This window comes from Lactuca virosa, chromosome 6 (genome assembly GCF_052849685.1).
Source record: "Lactuca virosa cultivar CGN04683 chromosome 6, Lactuca_virosa_CGN04683_v6, whole genome shotgun sequence".
Lineage (NCBI taxonomy): Eukaryota > Viridiplantae > Streptophyta > Magnoliopsida > Asterales > Asteraceae > Lactuca > Lactuca virosa.
In genome coordinates, this window is record NC_136431.1 from 117,637,188 (window position 1) to 117,656,755 (window position 19,568).

Genomic DNA, 19,568 nt, shown 5'->3' on the forward strand with positions numbered 1-19,568 from the left:
CCTTAGCCACTAGTACCCAACAATTCCAAAAAGAGACAAGGACTAGTATCTCCAACCTTGAAGCACAAATGGGAGATATAGTTACATCCATAAGCAAGTTGGAGTCCCGTGGAAAATTACCTTCTCAAACCGAAAAGAACCCAAATGTCAATGTAGTGACTTTGAGAAGTGGCAAACAAACCGGAGAAAGTAGTTCAAAGAAGAAGCCAAGGGAAGAGGAGGAAGAAATAGAGGTCATTCCCATTGAGGATCCTATAGTCAAGAATGATGCACAAGCCGGAGTTCCAAAGAAGACTATTCCCCTAGTAACACCAATAGTCACTCAACCGCCATTCCCCTCCCGCCTTGCAACTTCAAAGAAGAACATGGAGGAGAAATAAATTTTAGACACCTTCCAAAAGGTGGAAGTAAACATCCCTTTACTTGATGCAATCAAGCAAATCCCTAGATATGCAAATTTCTTGAAAGAGCTTTATACTAACAAGAGGAAGTTGAAGGGAAACAAGAAAATCTCAATGAATGAAAACGCATCCGCGGTTTTACAAAGGAAACTTCCAACCAAATGCAAAGATCTCAGAATGTTTACGATTCCTTGCAAGATTGGAGATGTCACTTTTAGTAGTGCCATGCTTGACCTTGGTGCTTCTATCAATGTCATGCCCTATTTGGTGTATGAATCATTGAATGTCGGGACTTTAAGTGAAACCGGTGTCATAATATCTCTTGCGGATAAATCGAGTGTCTTTCCTAGAGGTGTTCTAGAGGATGTTTTGGTGCAAGTAAACCAATTGGTCTTTCCGACGGATTTCTATGTGATTGATCTAGATGAGCAAGTTTCTTCGAAATCGGCTCTAATCTTACTTAGGAGACCATTTTTGAAGACGGCTAGGACAAAGATTGATGTGTATGCAGGAAGTTTGACAATGGAGTTTGATGGTGAAACAATAAGTTTTAATATTTATGATACCATGAGATATCCTAGTGATGTTTCATCTTTGTACTTTGTTGATGTTGTTGAGCCAATAACTCAAGAATTGTTCGAGTTGTCTAATAGTGATGTGTTGGAAATGATTTTAAGCAAGGGGTTTGATTGTGGGAAACTAGCCAAACAATTGAAGCACTATTCTTTGGATCTGGAGGTTGAGAGGTTAGTCAATAATTTAGAGGTGAAGAAATCTACAAGATTTGATGTTAAGCAAATTGAGTTGCCCCCAACCCACACGAAGTTGTCGCCATCCCTTGTTCAACCACCCGAATTGGAATTGAAGGTCCTACCTCAACACTTGAAGTATGCTTACTTGGGCAAAAATGAGACACTTTAGGTTATCATATCGACCCATCTAACCGAATTTGAAGAAGAGCAACTCCTCAAGGTGTTGAAGGAGCACAAAGAAGCCATGGGTTGGACGATTGAGTATATCAAGGGATTGAGTCCCTCTACTTGTATGCACAAAATTTTAATGGAAGATGAATGCAAGCCAAGTCGGGATGCCCAAAGAAGATTGAACCCGCCAATGATGGAGGTTGTGAATAAATAGATATTGAAGCTTCTTGATGCGGGGATGATCTATCCAATCTCGAATAGTAAGTGGGTGATCCCGGTGCAAGTGGTACCGAAGAAGATGGGAATCACGGTAGTCGAGAACAACAAAGGTATGATGGTCCCCACCCGCATGCAAAACGGGTGGAGAGTATGTATTGACTACCGCAAACTCAATGCAAGTACAAGAAAAGATCATTTCCCATTACCTTTCATTGACCAAATGTTAGAAAGGTTGGCCAGGAAATCTCATTATTGTTGTCTAGACGGGTATTCCGGTTTTCACCAAATACCCGTGGCACCGGAAGACCAAGAAAAGACAACCTTTACATGTCCATTCGGCACTTTTACATACCACAGAATGCCATTTGGATTGTGTAATACCCTGGCCACTTTCCAACGTTGTATGGTTAGTATCTTTTCGGAATATGTTGAAAACATAATTGAGGTTTTTATGGATGATTTTACGGTATATGGCAACTCTTTTCAAGAATGTTTGACCAATCTCACCAAAATTTTAAAAAGATGCATTGAAACGAATTTGGTTTTAAATTTTGATATATGTCATTTTATGGTGAGTCAAGGTCTTATTTTGGGTCACATTGTGTCAAAGAAAGGAATTGAGGCAGATAAGGCAAAAATTGATGTTATTCAAAGCTTAACCTACCCGACTTGTGTTCGGGAAGTTCGTTCTTTTTTAGGTAATGCCGGATTCTACCGAAGGTTCATTAAGGACTTTTCAAAGATAACAAGACCAATGTGCCAACTCTTGCAAAAAGAGGTTGATTTCGAGTTCAATGAGGCGTGCAAAGAAGCTTTCGACAAGCTCAAGGAATTGCTTCATCCGCCCCCATCATACAAGCACCAAATTGGGATCTCCCCTTCGAGATCATGTGTGATGCAAGCAATTATGCTATTGGCGCCGTTTTGGGTCAAAAGAATGGAAGAGCCTCCCATGTGATCTACTATGCATCGAGGACACTAGACAATGCTCAAAGCAACTAATCTACCACGGAGAAGGAGCTATTGGCCATAGTGTTCGCTTTGGAGAAGTTTAGGCAATATCTACTTGGCACCAAAGTTATAGTGTATTTGGATCATGCGGTTCTCAAGTACTTGATGACGAAGAAGGATGCAAAGCCAAGACTCATCCGGTGGATCTTATTATTGCAAAAATTTGATTTGGAAATCCGGGACAAAAGTGGATGTGAGAACCTTGTTGCCGACCACCTAAGCCGGATCATTTCAAATGAAACTCCCCTCCCGTTGCGGGACGAGTTTCCGGATGAGCATCTTTTTTCCCTTACTCAATCTACTCCTTGGTATGCCGATATCGTTAACTTTTTGGTCACAAAAAGGTATCCCGACACATTCTCACGTGCTCAAAAAAGACAAATTAAAAAGTGATGCAAAATATTACGTGTGGGATGAACTTTATTTGTGGAAACATTGTCCCGATCAAATCATTAGGCGATGTGTGCCCCAACAAGAACATCAATCCATTTTGCAATTTTGTCATGAATTTGCTTGTGGGGGACAATTCAGACCTAGCCGAACCTTGAGAAAGGTTCTTGAGTGTGGACTATTTTGGCCAACCATGTCACGCGATTGTTATATGTTTTGTAAAAGTTGTGAGCGGTGCCAAAGGACGGGAAACATTTCACAAAAGAACCAAATGCCACAAAATCCCATCCTTGTTTGTGAAGTTTTTGACGTATGGGGGATTGATTTCATGGGCCCATTTCCCGTCTCATTTGGCAACGTTTATATTTTGCTCGCGGTTGACTATGTCTCTAAATGGGTTGAGGCCAAAGCCACAAGATCAGATGATGCCAAAACGGTTATCGACTTTTTAAAATCTAATGTCTTTGTGAGATTTGGTGTGCCTAGGGCGTTAATTAGTGATCGAGGGACGCAATTTTGCAACAAGATGATGGAGGCTTTATTGAGGAAGTACAACGTGACCCATCATGTCTCAACCGCCTACCACCCTCAAACGAACGGTCAAGCGGAAGTTTCAAATCGTGAGGTGAAGAGTATTCTTGAGAAAACAGTGAATCCAATAAGGAAGGATTGGAGTTTGAGGCTTGATGATGCCTTATGGGCCTATAGGACCGCTTGCAAGACCCTGATAGGAATGTCCCCCTTTAGGTTGGTTTTCGGAAAGCCATGTCATCTACCCGTCAAATTAGAGCCCGTGCATTTTGGGCGGTCAAGCAATGCAATTACAATATTGATGAGGCGGGAAGACATAGGAAGCTTCAACTCTAAGAGCTAGAAGAATTGAGAAATGACTCCTATGAAAACTCAAGGATTTATAAGGAGAAAACGAAGCTCTTCCACGACAAGTTCATCACCCGGAAGCATTTTGAACCGGGGCACAAGGTCTTACTTTACCATTCACGATTGAAGTTATTTCCGGGCACGCTAAGGTCAAGATGGATTGGACCCCGTGTTGTGATTAAGACCTTTGACCATGGGGCGGGGGAAATTCAAAGCGAAAAGACGGGACAAATTTTCAAAGTCAATGGGCACCGTTTGAAGCCATTCTATGAAGGTTTCAATGCTAATGCTCTTGAAAGCATCCATTTGGATGTCCCGAGGTGTTGAAGCAAGCAAGGAAGACGTCTCGCCAAAGACGTTAAAGAAGGGCATTTTTGGAAAGCATTGTGCTTTCACTTTTTCCAAATCAAAATAAATCATTTTAAAAAGTGCTTTCGGGATTTTGAAAAATAAATTTTTGAAAGGTTTCACCCTTCATTCCCCGTTTTATTCCAAACTTTTGTCAAAATTTTGAAACCGATTTGAACTAAAAATCAAGTTTTTTTGGAAAATCTCATTTTTTTGAAGTGCAGGAAGGCCAAGCGGCCCGCGTGGCTTGGAAGCTTAAAATTGATGCGGCCCGCGTGGGTGTAACCGCGACCATGGTGCGGCCCGTGTCCTACCCGCGTCGCGAAATACGTTTCAACTCGTTCAGCAAGCGCGGCCTCCATGCGACCCGAGCAGTGCCTGCGTAAAGGGTCAGGAAGATTTTGAGGCACTAGACGCGGCCATCACACGGCCCGCGCCTAGCCTGCGTGGGGGTTTCCAACAATTGGTGATTTTTTTCCATCGACTCAGCTACCGTGGCCAACCCCTCGACACGCACTTCACCCGCACAAAGATTCAGAATGAGCAGAACTTCATCGAGCAGATAGACGCGGCCAGCACGCGGCCCGCGCCTAGCCCGCGTGTTGGTCGTTGACTGGATTTTAAGTTGTTGACTCGTTTGACTTTCTTTGACCAGGAGTTTTAATGATTTGACCAAACATTGACCGAGTTTGACCTCTCTTGACCAAGGATTAAAACACTCCAACTCTCTTCTTCTTCATTCAAACCCTACACAAACTCTACCATTCTCTCTCAAGCTCTCAAGAACACATAACCCACTTCTCACAAAAATCCAATTTCCCGGAGTTCTACCGGTCAGAATCTCGTGAAACCACCGCCATTCTCTCCCATTTTTCACCCTCTACAAACCCCACCCAAAATCCGCTCCGATCTGTGGCCGGAATTCCGGGCGCCACCACCACCCACCGCCGCTTTCTTTCGCATTTTCGGCCAACTCCGACCACCATTGCAGATTCCGAGCACGGGGTTTTGTTTCTCTCCTCAAGGGCTTTCTAACCATACCAACTTTCCCCCAAAAACTCACCAAAAATTTTCGCCCGATTCCAAGTGCCGCCACTCTAGTCGTCGGAAAATCACCTTGAAGCTCGTTTTTTTGGGGTCGTTCTAGCAATTCAAGCGTAAAACACGGAACAAAATCATAAGCTTGGAGTGTGCCTTGGAGAATCTCTTTGGTGGTTCCAATTCCGCTTCCACAATCTGTCCCGGGTATAAGCAAATTGGGTACATTCGTTCATTTGACTTAATTATTTACATCTTGAATACCCATTTGTTGATGGAATTGTGCTGCCATCCTTGTGGTCTTTAGTGTGATTTACAAATTATTGTTGTCAAAATTTTGTCCCGTGCCACAATGTCTAAGCGTGCCAAAACCAGACCTAGTTCATCAAAGGGTGGGTCGAAAAGCAAATCCAATGACCCCTCATTTCGTTTGTTGAATCGTGAAGACCGCAAAACATATGACTTTCTCGTTTCCAAAAACCACAAAGTCAAATCCATAAAATTCCTCCATAGAGAGTCCCTTGAGGATCTCGGGGTGCTCGAAGGAGTCCAAGCATTATTTGACAACATTGGGTGGGGCCAATTCCTTCACAATTGCGCTGCCACCTATGTTGAACTAACTTTAGAATTCCTCTCCACCTTCCACCCCGATGAGGAAACGAACTCCATCACTTTCCAAATGCTCGGCGAGAATCGATCACTATCATTTCAGGTTGTGAACGCCCTAATGGGCACTTAAGTGGACTACACGTATAACCAACAATAACCATGGCCCGCCAACTTTAACGAGCATAGCTTTTGGCAACAAATCACCCATGAACCACAGTATTCATCCTCCTATTCCAAGGCCGCTTCTATTATTCATCCATGTTTGCGCCTCGCCCATCGAGTCCTCGCGTGTACCATTTTTTCCCGCGCCGAAGTGGGTCAAATTTCTAAAGCTGAGCTATTTTTTCTCTGGTGCATGAGTCGCGAAAATGGACCCCGACCAGATTTCGCATCATTCTTTTTCACCAAATGCTACAACCTCACGACCATAGATACCGGGGACATTTTTATCGGGGGCTTGATTACCCTTATTGCATCTAGACCCTACTTCAACTTCATCTCTCCACCCTTCCATTCAAAAAAGCAACCGACCCCTCCCGTCTCGACATAAACGCGCTCCGGTGAATGCTCATCATTCGCGAATCAGTTGTTGGTCACATTTGGAATCTTGACAATCAGCCATACATCATTCTTCCTCACGAGTATATAGGGTCTTTCGAACCAACCGGCCCCGAACAATGGGTTATTCCATCCGACTACCCTCCTCCCGTGGATTATGAAGATGACCAGTTTCAGCCTTCACAACCTTTTGCCCAGCCTCAATTTCAGCCACATCAGTAGGGGGGACACGAGATCCCACCATATTTCCCCAGTAACTTCTTTGACCAGTTCGCCACAATGTTCTCCACCATTCAGCGCATCGATACTCAGACGCAGGAGAACACCCGAGTTATCCAGAATGTGGTGGCCCGTGTTGATCAGCTGGAGCAGTCCTTCCCACCCACTTCTCGCTAGGTCCAGGATATGTGGGATTACCACTACCGCCACGGACACTTTCCGCCGCCTAACCCTCTGATTTAGGTCATTTCCACCCTTTCCTTAAGCATTGAGGACAATGCTTGTTCTTAAGCTTGGGGTGGGGCATTTCCTTTTACTTTTACTTTTCATGCATTTTTTAGTTAGGTTGCATTTCATTTTAGTTTTAAGTTAATTTGCATTCATTATTTTTATTTTATTTTTATTTTTATTTTTTATAAAATTCCAAAAAGATTTTATTTTCTTCTTTTCTACTTTCTATTTTTGCATAACATTTAGCTTAGGGCATTAGCATTCATGCATTTTTGTTATCTGTTTATTCTCACTCCCCTTGGATACCATGGAACAGGTTCACAGTTATTGTATCATTATTGGTCCAGGATCTTGTTGCTATCTCACCCATCGAACCGGGACCACTAACTGCAGCTTGGGATTTCATACTTGGGATCAGATGCTGGAAGCTTAAAGGGGTAAGTGATCATGGCCAGGTAGTTCTCATGAAGAATTACGCATGTAATACTAACAACTGTAGGATATACTATAGCAATGGATGTTCTTAGCCTTGCGGTCCATACCGCCGAGAGGATCACACTTGATCATGTTTGAACCGTTAGGATGAAACACTGGTGTTTGTCCCCAAGTAGAATCCATATCCGGTCTCTTTACATCACCATATTCTTTTTGCGATTTACTTAGGATTTTAGAGAGTCTTTTAGCCCACATTTGGGCATTTTCATTATTTTTGACAAATCACAAGTTTGAAAAGGAGCTTGCATATTTACGCTCCATACATGGTCATTTTCACATTTAGACCATTCAAATTATATTATTACCCTCTCGGTTCTACTTACATACTCGTGGGAACCAAATTTTGAGTCAAAAAGTTTTCTTGATAAAAAGCAAAAAATTCAATGTGTTAGTGCATTACCTTAAAGTTTACTAATATATATATATATATATATATATATATATATATATATATATATATAAGAGGTTTATGGCTGCAATAGTCTTAGATAGGTGACCGGTTCAATTATTGAACAAATTTTCCTACATTTTGGTCACTCGGCGTTTGATGTTCATTTATATAGGTTTGTTTTATTGTATATAGATAGAGTTGTTTCTTTTCGCAAATTGATAATTTAGAGAGACTGTTGAGTCGGATACTACGTGAGGTTTAGGCCAACACTAAGTGAACTGATTCCTACAACGGTGCCCGAGCGATAAAATCGAATCACACTTGAGAGTGGGCAACAAACGTGAGATCATGCAACTTTCGTGATAAGAGTGTGCACTTAAAAAAGAAGAGCTCCATATGAGCCCGTCCGCTTGCTTTCTCCCTACTACAAATGTTCTTCATTGTATGCATGTTCCATTAGGGCTGCGACCGACCATCCCTTCTTATTCACCTAGAGGAGTTGTTCTGGCTGTGGTTTATGGTCCCATTGTCATCGGATGAAAAACTCGTGAGATAATAGCAAGATCAATTTTGACCATGTTGACTAACGGTGATCACGTTCCGCGGTTCTATCCATTCTTTTTATTTTTTTCTTAGGATAGTTCATTCCGAGTTCATTTTAGTCTTGTCTTACTTGAGGACAAGTAAGGTTTAAGCTTGGGGTGATTTGATAGTTTCATTTTGTTTACTTCTTTTTATAGTTTATTTTAGCACATTTCATTTGCATTTTAGTTAATTTTCATGCATATTTTCCTTTTTGTTATTTTATGACCATTTCGGGTACTTTCTAGTTTCCTGAGCATTATTGTAGATTTTTTTGGAGACTAGCGGAGCGGGATTTTTGGGAGGCGATTGGACTTGAAGGGAAATGAGGATTTCGAGCTTGATGGCTATGGAGGTGATTCATGGAGTGGGCTTGTCAATTGCTTGAAGGCTTGGAAGATTTGAACTTTAAATTTGCAAGGCGCGGGAGAATTTTCGAGTGTGCGGAGATCGATGATCGGGAGTTTGCGGAAGCTATGAGTGATTTGGAGAGGAAAATTGGGCTCAAATTGAAGAAATCTTGAAGAAAAATGGGCTAGAAGCTGATTAGACTCGAACTGGGCCAGTGGACTAGCTGTGGGAGCCAAGACATGAAGAAGCCCAAAAATCCGTCACAATCACGCGGCTCGCGTAAGGTTTCCACGCGGCCCGCGTGGATTCCTGAAGGGGCAATTTCAGGATTTTGTTTAGAGCTCTATATTGGGAAGGTTGGTGTGCCTCTTTAGCCTTATCTTGAAGATCCGATTTTGACACATTCTCTCTGGAGTTTTGGAGCACTTTGAAGGCCAAGAACCCTCAAGAACTTCATCATTTCACCTCTTGATTCTTGTTAAATGTTGGGTACAATCTTTACTAACTTTGTTTTCTTAAGTTTAGCCATGCTTGGCTAGACTAATTGTGGTTGACTTTGGTGGAATCCTTTGACTAATTGTTGAATGTTGAAGATTCCATGAACTTGTGTTTGAATCTTTATGAAAATATTTTGTGTTTTAACATCTTATCACTACTTGTATGTTTTTATTCATGAGTTTAAATGTGTTTGTGGTGATTAGTTGGCTAATTTCTTTATTAAGTAAAGGATCTTCAAATTAGCAAGCAACAAGTGATTTTTGTGTTAGTTTTACTTCACACAATCATAAAAACATTTTCTCCAACATGGTAGTGGAAGCTTTTGACTCCTCTTGGATTTGGTGACTTTTTAATTCTTAATGCTAGTTGACTTTCACTAATTACATGCTTAATGGAATTGGTGAATTTGACTAAGGAAATTGTTATGAGCTTCTCTAACCATTTCAACAACTAAGAAAAGTATAGGTAATCTCAAGCTTCTTGGATTACTATAGCCAAATCAAGGATTTAAAACAAGTATTGCACCATTGGATTCTAATGACATGTTCATCAAAAAGTCAAAGTGAGGAAACCTCAAGTCAACCATCTTTCTCTTATTGATTTTACATCAAACTCTTATTCTTGCCGAACTTGTCCATTTAAATCTTAGTTTAATTGTAGTTTGTTTCAAGTATTTCAAAACACCAACCCCCCCCCCCCCCATTTTTAATTTATTGTCATTTTACAAGTATTTTTACAAAGAGATTTTTCATAGAGTTATTAAATTGAACCAATCTCTGTGGATTCGATCCCTTTACCACTATACACTATTTTGGTGTAAGATTTAGGGTTATTAATTTTCTTGGCCTCAACAACCACCAATACCGCATACCATACATATATGTCAGCTCAAGGCTGTACCGATGCTATTTCACCCCCGAGTCAATTTCAACTCATATGTCAGTACAAGGCTGTAACAAGTCTATTTCACCCTCGTGTCTATTTCACCCCCGAGTCTATTTCAACTCATATGTCAGTACAAGGCTGTAACAGGTCTATTTCACCCCCGAGTCTATTTCAACTCATATGTCAGTACAAGGCTGTAACAGGTCTATTTCACCCCCGTGTCTATTTCACCCCCGAGTCTATTTCAACTCATATGTCAGCACAAGGCTGTTCTGGGTCTCTTTCACCCCACATATATATAAAAAAACATGCATACAGGCATACAATACATACAACATGAGTCACAAAGACTACAAGCACATACAATCCCTAGCGTCCTACAGTATAGTAAGCAAACTCACCTCGCACAACAACTCAAAAGTCAACACGCACTCAAAATCTCACAATAGGTGCTAAATGTCACCTAGATAATCACACAAGGCAAACCCTTAATCTACCTATTAGGACATTAATAGCTGGACTAAAATCCACAAGTCAAAAATCAATCCTTAAGGTCAACATTCAATGTTGACTCCATCTGACCGCCACAACGTGGTCTTCCTTGGCCACGTCGTGGCCCACATACGACCAAACAGTCGGAAAAATCTCAGCCGCCACACCGTGGTGACCTAGGACCACGTCATGGTAACTGGGGGTTCCAACAACTTAATGCATTAAGTTGTTTTTTTCGATTCCAAGAGCTCCAAAGCTCAACTCTGGTCTAAAATGTGATCTAGAAGGATAAAGTTTCTAGCTTTTTCCATTAGGACCACCCAAAAGCTCCAAAACCCAAATCCCTAAGTCCCAAAAGGCTTAACAATGCAAGATCTTAACTAGTAAGCACTTATTCCATAAATTCCAAAGTCCATCCTTTCCAGAAGTGATTCTAGCACCAAAACTAACCTAAACGTTGGTGCTTTATAGACATGCATGTCCAATGCGTGTCTTGAACCAATATTAGGTCAAAATGAGGGTTTATGACCTAAATCTCATGCATGGATTGAAAACCCAACCAAACTCCATATCCAAGGCATAAATTACACCAAATGCCCCAGAGATTCATAAAGTTGCCAACTTTAAGAGATCTCATCATCCCAACAAGCAAAATTAAGAAGTTAATGGGAAAAAACTCATGATCTAGCAACCTAGCATGATAAAAATCGAGTCTTGGACACTTACAAAGGTCCAGAAGAGTGTGAAGGTGAAGAATTGAGACTTTCTTGCTTGATCTTTGCTTCCTTCTTCCTCCTTCTTCCCTCTTTAGCTTCAAGGAACACCGAAACTAGCTCAATAATGGAGGAAGGTGATTAGGATTTTTTTAGGGATTGAGGGGGGTGATGGAGGCTGAGGATGAGCAAACGATAGCCTCCTCATTCCTTTAAATAGGGAGCAAACCCAGAAAAATAGGCTTTTCATGTTATCCGTCCACCACGTTGTGGCTAATACTGCCACATCGTGGTGACTTAAATGAAACACGTGAACCTTTCTTGCCTCGCCACGTCGTGGTGGTGCCTTCACCACGCCGTGCCAATCCTCAAAATGAAAATTTAATTATGAATAATGTACCTCAAGATCCGGGCGTTACATTTTTGAATAATAACATGGAAGCACCTGTTTATGGTGATATTAACAGCTCTTCTATCGGCCTCAAATGCTACAAGTACGAAAAAAAAGGAAAGATTAGAGCTACATCTATGATTTGCAATATTTTTAAAAGTCTGTTCCCTATTTACTTATTGAACATAGAGAGTATGTCCATTAAACTCATAGCAAATTGACCTAAGAAAGCTTTTTATATAGTAAGGGAGAATGGCAAATGATTGAGAAGGGTATATGTGTCATTTTGTTGAATAGTTATATGAGATTGTGTTAAGGCGAGAGACATATATTAGCTACCTATGTATGTTTAATTTGTGACAAAAAAATGAAGAGAACTTCCAAAAGAACTAGATTCAGACAAATATTTAGCTACATTGCCTTATGTTAAGTCATCAGTGTCGTTATTATCACAATAAGAAAAATACAATCATCTTTAATAACAATGAACTTATGTTAAGTGCAAATGTAAAGCCTTATTGAAGATGCCGGATTTCTAAAATATATAAGAGAAAAAAAGTTCAATATGATAATTACTAGTTGGATATGGCTAATAACAGATAAACACAACCCAAAATACTGATTAAAAAGCATATTTGTATCTAACATGCCCATAAACATTTTTCATACGTTTTCATAATAGAAGGAGCATAAGAAGAACTGAAACACCAAAACATTCTTAAGTTAAAACAATTTGAACATTTAATTAACCCTATCAAATTAAACAATTGATTAGAAAGAGTACCTGGTTGTTCAATAGTGAAGGCTTGAACGCAATTATGAAATTGAATGAACAAATTGATTACAAAGAGTTTAACAGCTAGACAAAGGTTCAGTGATTAAAGATTAATTGTTGCTGAAATCGATATTTGAATTGGCGGTGAAGAGATACCTTTGAATAGAGGCGGCAAGCCCGAACCAGACGGTGTGCAACCCCGACCAAAATTCCTAGAGTTTATGGTATTTATAGAGGGAAAAAATTAACTTATCTAAAACTCTTAGGAGAAAGTATTTTTCTTTAAATTAGTTGTTTTTGTAATGTTGTGACCGTATTTGTGTTTTTTAATATTAATAGTGAATTTTATAACGGTGTGTTTATTTTCGATTTAATTTTTATTATATTTATGACTTTGGGGGTCCATTTTTTTCGTCATAGGCCCACTATATCTTTGGACCGGCCCTGCGGTGAAGTAACGCTTCCAACAGCATCACTTGTATCCTTCGGGGAACTAGTTATTAGTTTCGATCAAAAATTTGTATCGAGCACAATTGTTTGAATTAGAAACTGAAAGATGCTAAATTGGTTTTCCGCCAATGGTGGTGACAGTTGCTGCGATAATAATCACAATTCACTTCCAAAGACTTTGTCATCTTCCTCTTCGACGTTGTTAGCATGTTAGAATTGGTATGCTGCTACAAAAGGCTCCGATGTAGCCTTGTTAGTTCCTTTAATATTGACTGACACCTTTGATGTGTAACCCACTCTACAATTTCTTCCTTGGTTTATTAGCTGATTTAGGGACCCTTAAGTATTTTGTGAACAAACTAAACTATTTTCACTTAATATTATTTTTAAATAAAATATTATTTAATATTTAATTATTTGAGAAATTAATGCAATTTAGACTATCCATATTCATAACCAAAACCAACACAACTATCCATTAAAAAACTAATTTCTTACTCTTCTATATACACAACTAAACTAAATCCAAATTTTCATTCCCATTAGACTATAGGATGTGGTGGGGTTCCTATCGCGGTTCGCCACCTCAGCAGTGTAGCACACCGCCCCCTCCATGTGGTTTCTACCGCAGTTGGGCTTGGTGTGGTACTCCATAGTCGTACTCTCTCTCTCTCTCTCTCACACACACACACATACACACACATACACACCTCTTTCTCTCTACGATACTTTCCACACTTAGTGTGTGGCAAAGAATCACACTTTGTGTGGTAAAATTGACATGACATCCATGTGGCGCCGACACGGCAGAAGAGGAAGTGCGGTTTTTGTGGCACCACACCCTCCAGCCTTACGAACCCAACCCAAATTTTTTTTTATTAAATAAATACAATTAATATAATTTAAAAGTATTTTTATTCTATCAAAAGTTATTATAAATGGTATGAAACAGATAAAATTTGATTACGAGTAATCTACGATAAATATATAAAATCAAAAGATATTTAAGTCCATTTTTAAACCTATCTTAAATCAAAACAGAATATAAAAGTTAAAATAAAATTTTCTATACGAATTGGATATTGAAGTTTCATTCAATGTAGAATATAAAACTCAAAATAATTTAACATATCTCAAAAAGAAAACTGTCATTTGGATCCTTTAAATATTAAAATATAACCCAACCAGAGTTTGATACAAAAGCTTTGGTTGTTTGTTTTATTATTATTATTATTATTATTATTATTTTCCCTTTTATTTAATCTTTTCTTCACTGCTTAATAGGTAAAAGAAATCACCAATGGGTATAGTCTTACTAGTTAAGTTTTTACTCCGTATTTATTCTATTTGTTTTTATCATTTGTTATATTGACAACAGATGGGTAACATTAAACAAGCCAAAAAAAAATACTTCATTCATTTAAAGCATTTTTGTTGTGTCGCACAGTGTATCTTATTTATGAGTGATCTTGTTCATAACATTTATTTTCTTTGGTTCGACACTTTTTCTAAAATGATGAGCAAAATCAACTATGTCTGGTCAAACTACTCAATTTATAGCATTTCTTATCATGACATTGTACCTTGAACCTCTACCAAGTGGCGGATCCAGACGAGAAGTGAACTGGGGTTCATTCATAACATCTTTATTTGTTGCCTCATAAATATTTTCTCTTTTAACAGTGCAAATTATACAATCATTTCTAAACTCATCCGAAATTTGATTACACAGTTTAACCATCTTTTTTCATTTCAAAACTAACAAAACTAATAAATTTTTTTGGCTGTATTTCCATTATTAAATATCTAACACATTGGCTTTTCCATCAACAACTCATAAAAGTAAATAAAAGTAACTCAATCAAAATCAGAAATTAGAAATTAACTGGATGCATACTAAAATACAGAGGGGTTATTAACTTGAAAAAAAATATTTATATACATATAAATATGGTGGGAATTGCAGTCAAGTGGGGTGTATGGACCCCACTCCATACACACTACATCCGCCACTGCCTCTACCCAAATAGAGCAATAAAGTCTGCTTTGTGTAAATGGATAAGAATGCTGATGAGTAGATTTTCCAAGTACTTTGAAAAATTATAAATTTTTTCTGTGAAAATCTTGATTTGGGTTAAAAAGTCTTTTCTTTGTTGTTATGTTATAGTGGCAATGTGTGGTACATTGAATGGAAATCCTGTTATATATGAGTAGTAGAATATATCTTTTGTATATAAGCTTTAACAAGATGAAAAAATTAATGGCGTTTTTTATTTATTTATTATCGACAGATCTTGCTGGAGATGGTGTTTGGATGTGCTTGTGGTGCTTGAAGTTGTAATATTCAAGTGAAGAAGATGTTGTTGCAAATGTAGACCCATAAAGACATAAACACCCCTGAACTCAAATATATATGATAAGATGTACTTTGAAGATATTAGAATGGATGGATTTTCAAGTGATAAACAACCTCTGTACTTGATTCAAAGGAGCTGTATCAGATTAAGTTTTTAGCCGTATTAGATTTTGTATTCATATTTTCTAGTACGGGATAGCTATTAACCGTATTCTATCCAGTATCCACGTATTAGATTAGCGTTTTTCTAGTAGTGATCATACATGTAATCCCAAAACCAAAACCAGTTCATGATTGTAGTATCTACAAGTAAAACTGGGGTTGAAAAGAAACCTCCTTTATTCTGCTTCTTATTCATGGCTAGTGTAGCGCCTGCTCAAAATGGATAAGATATATCTAATAAGCATGATACATGCTAAGAGTGAAGCTGATAAAGCATGAAACTAGGTTTATCTAAACGGAACCTTTCAAAGACAGATACGAGGACGAAATCTTTTTCCATCAGGACTGCGGTCGCGAGTTCTTTTTCCATCACAGCTCTGGGGAGGAGCACTTTTTTCATCACAAGCTCTTTTTTCTTCATCTATTAACTCCTTATAAAGAGACCTGTGTGGAAATAAGGTGATTAATTAATAATGAGATATATTATTTTACCTTTTTTAAAAGTGATATATAGATATAGGTGTTTTTTGCATAAATGAAAAAGACAGAATCACATTACTCTACGAAAGTTGGTTTGTCTTTGTAGCGTGCTTCCAGGTACTTTTCCTTGTACTCAAGATATAAGTAGAACAGATGTGAAGGAAACACATAGTCTTCACCATATATTTCCATTTCTTTAAGCGCCAATTCTTCTTCAGTGAGACGCCTGTTAGTAGCATGCCTCCTATCTTCAGCAATAGAAACGCAATCTCAAAACCCCATAGGGTTTGTTCTATCGTTTACACAACTTCATTAGCTCCTCTGGACCTATATGTAACAGCAGTACTATGAAAATAATTCTAAAAGTTTACATTTTTTATTACTGTTCTTGAAAATAAATTCCTCAACTGTTGTAAGATCTAAATAAAAATCCAACAAAACTGGCATCTCTTTATCTTTTCAGTTATTGCCTCCTCTCCTGGTGGTTTGTTGGATGCTTTCCTTTATACATCTCCTGATATCAAAATCACATTTCTTTTGTCTGAAATCAACCACAAATCATGATTCCCAATTTCTCAAACTCTCCAAACAAACCCTTCTGTTCTTGTCTTCTATCCAATTGACCACAAACAATTTACTCTCTTTTTGTTATTTTTCTTACTTTATCCTAGAAACGTTTCCACTCATACAAATAATTTGTGTTGGGCAGTCTTACATTGTGTAATAAAAGTCAACAACAAGCAAATCAGATTAACCGCTTGCGATTGCCGGCTCTCAAAACATGAGTGGGGTGAGTAACAGATTATCCATAGTTAAGGTATATGAAATAAGCCCTTTTTCTGATACATGATCAAATATTTTCAGTTATATTAAGCAGCATTGATTCAAGATACAAAAGAGGTTAATTTCAAAAATAGGAACAATGCTGGAGTTTACAGGAAATTTGTGCAACCTAGTACGGAAACTGGGAACTAAATAACAGCTTAAACATATATGAATCGTGGGTGATCAAGACAAAAAAAACAAGAAGAAAGAAGAAGTAATAACAAAAAGGTCGAAATCGTTAATGCTCTAGAATTGGTCCCTATGTTCAAAAAGTTACAGTCCCTTATTATGGATAAATGACATTTATACCCTAATTTATAGAATTAATGTTATTGAAAAAATGAATACGAATGTTATGTATGTTAGTCTCTGTGTAGGTGCGTGTACGTGTAACATGTGTGTATCTATTTTGTATTCGTGTCTAGGTACGTGTATATGTGTGTATTTGTATGTATTTGCATGTACCTGTCAGTTAAATGGATGTTTGTATAATAAAGCATCAGGTAATTTTAAGCCAATAAGTGAAGTGATATATCTATGAGGTAATGAGAAAAAACAGAGTAATTTAGCAAGAACAAGACCACTGAGAACCAACACAAAGGTTTAATTGTACCATCAACATTTTAGACGTGCATCAACTATAAATAAACAATACAATTTCGACATTTAAGTTCTTAATAATGCATGAATGCCAAGTAGAAAACAGAAAAATACGTATTCAAGTTGATATTTGCATTATCTCGGTCTTAATAACACAATACCATGAAGACAAACAGAAAATGTAGATGATTAAAATCAGTAATAACCAGCATACAAATAGTTAGCCACACAAGAAACTACTAATATTGAAACATAGAGATGAAGAGTACCTGTTGCGACAGAATGCGTGTTGCACAGCAGAGCTCGAAGTGGAGAAAGAAGAAACCCTATTCGATTGACACAGATACAACGATGTTGCAGGCCGTGGAGAAGACGCAAACGTATTATATATATGGGATGTATCCTTTTATTACTAGGTTAAGGGTAGTTCCGTCAATATGCAGTTTTTTTTTATCTTTAACGCGTTTCTTTCTCTCCAATGCCTACCATTTTGGGAGGAAAGTTTGGAAATTGGAAGGATATTTAGGGGTGAAGATCTGCGCAATCATTTTTGTCAGCTCCGTGCAGACAACGTGCGCAGACATATGCCCTCGCAAAGTGTTTGTTTTTTTGGAAGTTCATAGATCAGAAAACGTATGCGCGAGGTCTTCCTGGCGCAGACATGGACCATTGTCTTCAAAGGTGTTCATACCCCATTTTAACCTAAACAAAAAAAAAAACATGGGCCACCATGCATTTTTTTTTTGCTGAAAATGCATTTTTAATGTTTATGATATGAATAAGTTTGAAAAATCAATTTATTTCAACAGCTACAGACGCTAAAAACAAACAGTCTTCTTATTGCAGACTGCAGACATTCGGTCCACCTCTTCTGCTGCAGAGGCTTGCAGATGTGGTCCGCAGACTACAGACATTTTGGCTTCAAAAAAACATACATCACCTTATTTTCTTTCCTCTTCTTCCCAAAAATAAAAAAAATAAAAAATAAATAAATAGTAACACCAAAATTTTCCAATTTTTTTCAAATCCTCTGATTTCCTTCATTAACTAATATCGGGGAGCAACGCCTAATACTCATTTTCTTAGTTACTAAATAATTTTTTTTATCTAATAACACACTCTCATTTATTTTGTCATATTTCATTTTATCGTTATTTTAAATTAAATTTTGTCCGCATGTTATTTTATGTGTTTTTTTCCATTTTATTAAATTATACATAATATTTAAAAATAACAATTATAATATATTTAATACTAAACTAGAAAAGATTCCCCGGCGATGCCGGGGTCGGAAGGTATTGCTTTGTAAAGTAAAGTAGCATGTTGGTTGCTTTTTGTCCGTTAATGTGAGGGTAATTTGGTCTTTTCAGGTAGTAGAGACTGAATTTGTCACCATGGGTAAACCATATGGACTATTTATGTAATTTTGACGGTGGTGGTGGTGGTGGTGATGGCAGATGGTGGGTGAGTTTATGGTATTGGGTGAGTATTTTCTAATAAATAAAACATTAATTTAAAACCAAAAAGAGAATGTTAAATCTGGTAAACCACAGGGACCAATCGTGTAATTTTGTCTAACAATAATAATAATAATGTTGAGGGACCATTTCTGCTAAAAGACAAAATACTAATAATATGTAATAAAAGGCGAGGGTTATGAAAAATTCAAACCAAAGTGAAAGGGTTGTTTGTGAACAAAAACATAAAGATGAAGGGTCAATGTTGTAAGTTGGAAGACCAAAATTGACAAAAAAATGTGCACTTTATTGTTAAAATCTATCATAACTTTAATATATATATAATAATGGATATCAATTTCATTAATACAACTTTCTTTTTAATTTCTAAATTAAAATTAAAGCCTAATTATTTTTTTATTTATCTTTATTATCTTATAAAAGAAATCTCACTATTTCTAAAAATAGATTGAATATAATAATAATTTTTTTTAAAATGTTTAATTGTCTAAACATAAAGTACCACTAATTATAAATAAAATAATATTACAAGTTTAAACTTGAAAATGATAAAACCCAAGTACAATTCAATGAATCCGTCAATAGCAAATTTCCTTTAACTTTGGCTAATTAAACTGGTGAAAACCAATGGAATCGGAGAACAAGATTCAAAATTGATATCAGATTCAAAAGAACTAAAACTTTTGAAAACCTTAGAAAACATAACCTCTCATCTCTCTCAAAAAATTCTTCCGACTTTTGAAGATATAAAGTTGATGACATAAGAGAAATCGGAGTTTGGGCTTTATTTTTCTGCATTTCTCCCTTGACAGGTTTAG

General features: G+C 37.6%; 1 protein-coding gene across 1 annotated transcript; it reads left to right on the forward strand.

Moving 5' to 3' along the window:
- Window positions 1-515: 515 nt before the first annotated feature.
- LOC145121892 (uncharacterized) lies at window positions 516-1,322 on the forward strand. The gene is made up of 2 exons (XM_079057575.1): window positions 516-936; window positions 1,033-1,322. The coding sequence occupies exons 1-2, from the start codon at window positions 516-518 to the stop codon at window positions 1,320-1,322; spliced, it is 711 nt and encodes a 236-aa protein (XP_078913701.1).
- Window positions 1,323-19,568: the final 18,246 nt, after the last annotated feature.

What these genes read in the sequence shown, in the direction of transcription:
- LOC145121892 (XM_079057575.1), top strand. Translation starts at nt 516, where the DNA reads ATGAATGAAAACGCATCCGCGGTTTTACAAAGGAAACTTCCAACCAAA. An exon ending in TTTGACAATGGAGTTTGATG is followed by an intron (nt 937 to 1,032) that starts GTGAAACAATAA and finishes CAATAACTCAAG; the next exon opens with AATTGTTCGAGTTGTCTAAT.